Source organism: Festucalex cinctus, chromosome 11 (assembly GCF_051991245.1).
Source record: "Festucalex cinctus isolate MCC-2025b chromosome 11, RoL_Fcin_1.0, whole genome shotgun sequence".
NCBI lineage: Eukaryota > Metazoa > Chordata > Actinopteri > Syngnathiformes > Syngnathidae > Festucalex > Festucalex cinctus.
In genome coordinates, this window is record NC_135421.1 from 12,754,174 (window position 1) to 12,758,841 (window position 4,668).

The window sequence follows — 4,668 nt, forward strand, 5'->3', positions numbered from 1 at the left end:
CAATCGCAGGCATCATGATAGGTTTGTTTATAATAGGATGTTTATAATAATATGTTAATGAGAAATTTTCATTTTAAGTGAATAATACACAACAGACCAAGCAAATTAAAAAGTATATTCCCATTTTAAAAGGATTGGGATGTGGAATACATTATGCTCTCATTTTTTCTAAACAAAAAATTAAGATACAGCTTTCAGTTTAAAAATAGAAAAGATAATTTGAATAAAAATATATTACCTTTTGATCATTAATTTACTATTTTTAATGTATTTATATGTTTGCATTTGTTAAAACTTAATCGGTCTTAAAAACAGAATTAAATCAAATAGAATTGGGTTTTTGTTTTTTAATAATTATAAATGAATACAAAAACCTAAAACTTTTTTTATTTATTTATTTATTTATTTATTTATTTATTTATTTAACATTTACAGTAGTCAGTCAAATCGAATTTTCATTTCCGGTGTATATTCGCTCTAATTCTCGCACCACTCTCGCGAGATTTCACACCAGTCCATGAACAGTCCACACTGCACTCGGTGAGACGATGAGCGATGGCAATAGAAAACAAAACCGACGGTGAGGAATTTGACTCTGTTTTTTTCGACTCCCTGGAGTTGTCGTCGTCGTCGCAATATGACGGCAGCACCTCTCCGTGTCGCGTGTTTAAAATTATCGTCATAGGAGACACCAACGTGGGGAAGACGTGTTTGACGTACAGATTCTGCGGCGGGTCTTTCCTGAAGAACCCCGAGGCGACCATTGGTGTTGACTTTAGGGAGAGGACACTGGAGCTTGATGGAGAAATCATTAAGGTAAGACCTCGACTGTTACATTACACTGAAGGCTCTCTGTGAAAATTAATCCTGATATAAGACAGCACGGAGCATTCTCCGAGAGTACCCAAACAATTGTAGAGCATGGAGGATGGTGACTGTTCAACGTTGACACGCTGTTTTGTTTTATTACAAGAATATGTTAGTTTCAGTGTATCTACTGTATATACAAATATGAATTTGTACTTACCCGGTGTAGCCAACATCTGTAAGGTAAGGTAAGTTCATTGACAATTGTTTTAAAATCCCACAAAGGTTCTGTCTGACACTTGTGTAAACTACAAGTAATTCTTTTGGACTGTTGAACCTAACTGAGTGAATAGTATAGAGGTTAGTGTGCTAGCTCTATAAGCACCAAGTCCCCGGTTCGGAACCAGCTCAGGTTTGTTTTTTTCCTCTCTCTTCTCTCTCGTCCTCCACAATTTCTTGCGGCAAGGAGCCATTTTGTTTCAAATGTTTATTGAAGAATTGATGGTTTGCATTCAGAGGAGTGCTCCAACAGCATACTGCAGTCGGCTCGCAGGGGGCGCAGCAGTCACATGGGGAGAGGCGGAGTTTTACTGAACCGGGTGTTTTACTTCCGCGTTAGAAAAATAACTGGCAAAACACCTAATGTTTCATTAAAAAAAATTTTTTTAAAAAATACATCGCCATGATGTCAATGGTAAGATTTAATCATTATATGCCTATAGTTAACTGTTGGAAGGGCTTAAAATACTGTGGTGTAATCCCTTTAATGAAAAAAAAAAGATTATGGGAAGTGACAGTGGAAAGTGAGTTTTATAATCTGAGCGAGGTGAGTTATCAAATTAAGCTAATTGCTGGTGAGGTTATCCTCGTAACACAGGTAAGACATGTTTGTTTTTATTTACTGCACATCTGTTTCCTTGTTCCTCAAATTCAAAACAACTTCACTCTCAACATACCTCAGACCACAGGATAATCTTGTGATACCACATGCCGTCGACTGAAAATGACATCATAGCGCCCGAGGGCTCATTTTGCGAACGTCACATGACCAAACCCAGAAAACAGGAACTGTGATGTCATTTTCAGTCGGCAGCAAGTGGCAGTACAAGGTAAAATGTTTAGATGGTCCAAATAATGAAGTAGAAGAACTGTGAATGCCAGTAACTTCACATTATGTTGCTTATGTCCGTGCCTATTTATAGCCTAAATAAAAAATAATAATTATTTCATGCTTCTTTTTTTTAATTTATTTTTTTGCAGGTTTTTGTACTAGAAAGCTCTCTGTTTTGGTAAACACTAAAACTGTCAAATGTTGTGCCTGTAATTCATATCTTTGTTGTGTTAGGGGCCAAAACATTTCTTTTAATTGACCTACAGATTCATTATTTATTGTAATTTGTTCTGCCTAATATCAGAATCTGCATCAGGTTGAAAAAAAAAATCCATATATATATCCTTAATTCAGCCATTCAGTGTTTTTAATATTTGTTACTTTGCGACCAGTTGCAGATCTGGGACACGGCAGGCCAGGAGCGTTTCCGGAAGAGCATGGTGGAGCACTATTACCGCAGCGTCCACGCCGTCATCTTCGTGTACGACGTCACCAGCCTGACCACCTTCCAGAGCATCCCCGACTGGATCGAGGAGTGCGGCCGTCACGCCGTGGGGCCGCTGGTGCCCCGCGTGGTGGTGGGCAACAAGTGCGACCTGCGGGACCGCCGCGAGGTGCCCACGTCGGCGGCGCAGCGCCTCGCCGACGGGCACAACATTCCCCTGTTCGAGACCTCGGCCAAGGACCCTGCCGAGAAGGAGCACGTGGATGCCATTTTCCTGACGCTGGCCTACAGGCTCAAGAGCCACAAACCTCTGAGACTGAAGCCGCCCTCGGAGAGCGACGTGAGGCATCTTTGGAAAGCCAGAGAGCAGGAAGCGGTAACTTGTCAGTGTTGATAGTTAGCCTCCAACCACAAGCTTCCTCTATGACTTTATAGTAATACTGTCATCTGCCTGTTGTTCTGCACTTCACAGGCAGCGCAGAGGGACCAGTTTGCACTATATTTTTATGAAATGCATGCAAAAATATACATGTGGTGTAGCAAATATTTTTTTAGCTTACAAAATAGAATTGGGTGCACTTTATGTTTAGAGTGGCATCTCTGAAGTTGAGCACATTATAATTTTGCTAATTCATTCCAGCAATATCAAAGCTTCATTGACTGTACAATGTTTTTCATAATATTTTAACAGTAGTGCAATAAATAGAAATTCAATTTCAATTTTTACACTCCACAATTACAAAATCAGCATAATCATAAAAAAAATATATATTAATAGCCCTACTAATTTGAGTTGAGTTGTTTAAATTTATACAATTTGAATCTTTTTTTTTAAATTTTAAAATAACTAATTTAATTAATTTGTTTCATCCAAAAGGAACTTGCATAATTACCATAATTATCTTGTTTCAAAGAATTATATTTGTCTTAATGTTTTTAAACATTTTCTTGTTTTGTACCAAAAAATAAATAATCATTCTATTCATGATTTAAATTATTACCAAAATAATTGTGATTAATATTTTCTTCATAACCAAGCAGCCCTAGTTGAATCTAACAGGTTCATTAACAATTTAACAAGATATTTTCCCCCAAATTTTGGTCACGCTTTAAAATGTTCAACTGGAGGTTCCGCTGTAGTATGGCGTAAGTAAGATGATAAGCTATCAGCAATGTAGCGACACTATTAACACAACTATGCATCCAAGTGCAATCCTTTAAAAATGTTTTAAAGGGACAATGATTTTTTTATTTTATTTTTTTTAAGTGAAATAGACTGTGCTTAAGTGTTTTTCTTCAACATGTATATTATTATAAGCAGCTATATCTCAGCTTCTCACTAAAATACAATGAACGATACTGATATGTGATTTCGCTCTCTCTCTCTCAGTCTCTCTCATTTTGGTGCACAAGCCTTGAAATGCAGTCATTCCTCTGGACCACCTTGAATTTCGGAACATGCCACAGAAGTGACTGATGTAACTTAGAAGTGATTGTTGTCTTGTGTGTGAACTAGTAAAATAAAAATGGTTTGATGCAGATAGTTGAGGTTGGGTTGACTATATTTAATTCAACATATTGCTGGTAGTTAATAGTTTCATTTTGTTGCCATATTTTTTTTCTTGCAACATTCTGTATGTGTAATTTGTAAAATTGATTCCCACTTTTTTTTTTTTATGTGGATTAACAAGCAGGCCAAATGTAATTTGCATGTATTGCCTATTTTTTAATCATATTTTTTTTGTGTGTGGTACGTTCTAAACAGCTACAAGTTGTTGTTGTTGTTTTTTTTACAATACAAAATCTATATATTTTTTTATAGCATAAGCTTACGCTACATTTTACCTCCACACTGCAGTATATTTACTGTTTATGTTTTCAGTAAAATAAACCGTCTAGCTTGGGCATCTGGTACTGCCTACTCAACGCTGACATTATTAATGCTGCGTTCAAATAACCTCGGAGCGTGTGAGTTTTATGACGTCAAAACAATTTTAACCACTGGTCGGTTTACTATGTGTAACTTTAAGAAGTAGTTAAGCCATAAAAATGGAAGGAATTATGCGAAGAACCACCTCATGTTAGTTTTGCATATCAAATTAAAGGAGAACATGAATATGATAAATACGTGACAATCTTTTTAATTTGCATATTTTAGTGTGATAAATGAAAATGTTCGTATTTACTGTTGAGAGATAGACTTTTAGCACGATCAACGTATGTATAATTTAAAAAACAAATGAGTTTTGATGTGCAATCTGCGAATATAATAAGTGTTACACTTACGTACGTTTCTGCAGTACGT

General features: G+C 36.4%; 1 protein-coding gene across 2 annotated transcripts; it reads left to right on the forward strand.

Annotated features, from left to right (window-relative positions):
• Positions 1–508: 508 nt before the first annotated feature.
• LOC144030058 (ras-related protein Rab-33B) lies at positions 509–3,906 on the forward strand. Of its 2 annotated transcripts, XM_077535976.1 has the most exons (3): positions 509–580; positions 686–816; positions 2,311–3,906. In XM_077535976.1, the coding sequence occupies exons 1-3, from the start codon at positions 556–558 to the stop codon at positions 2,755–2,757; spliced, it is 603 nt and encodes a 200-aa protein (XP_077392102.1). In that variant the 5' UTR covers positions 509–555; the 3' UTR covers positions 2,758–3,906. The 2 variants fall into 2 exon arrangements, with proteins under 2 accessions (XP_077392102.1, XP_077392101.1); XM_077535975.1 differs by having other exon boundaries at positions 520–816.
• Positions 3,907–4,668: the final 762 nt, after the last annotated feature.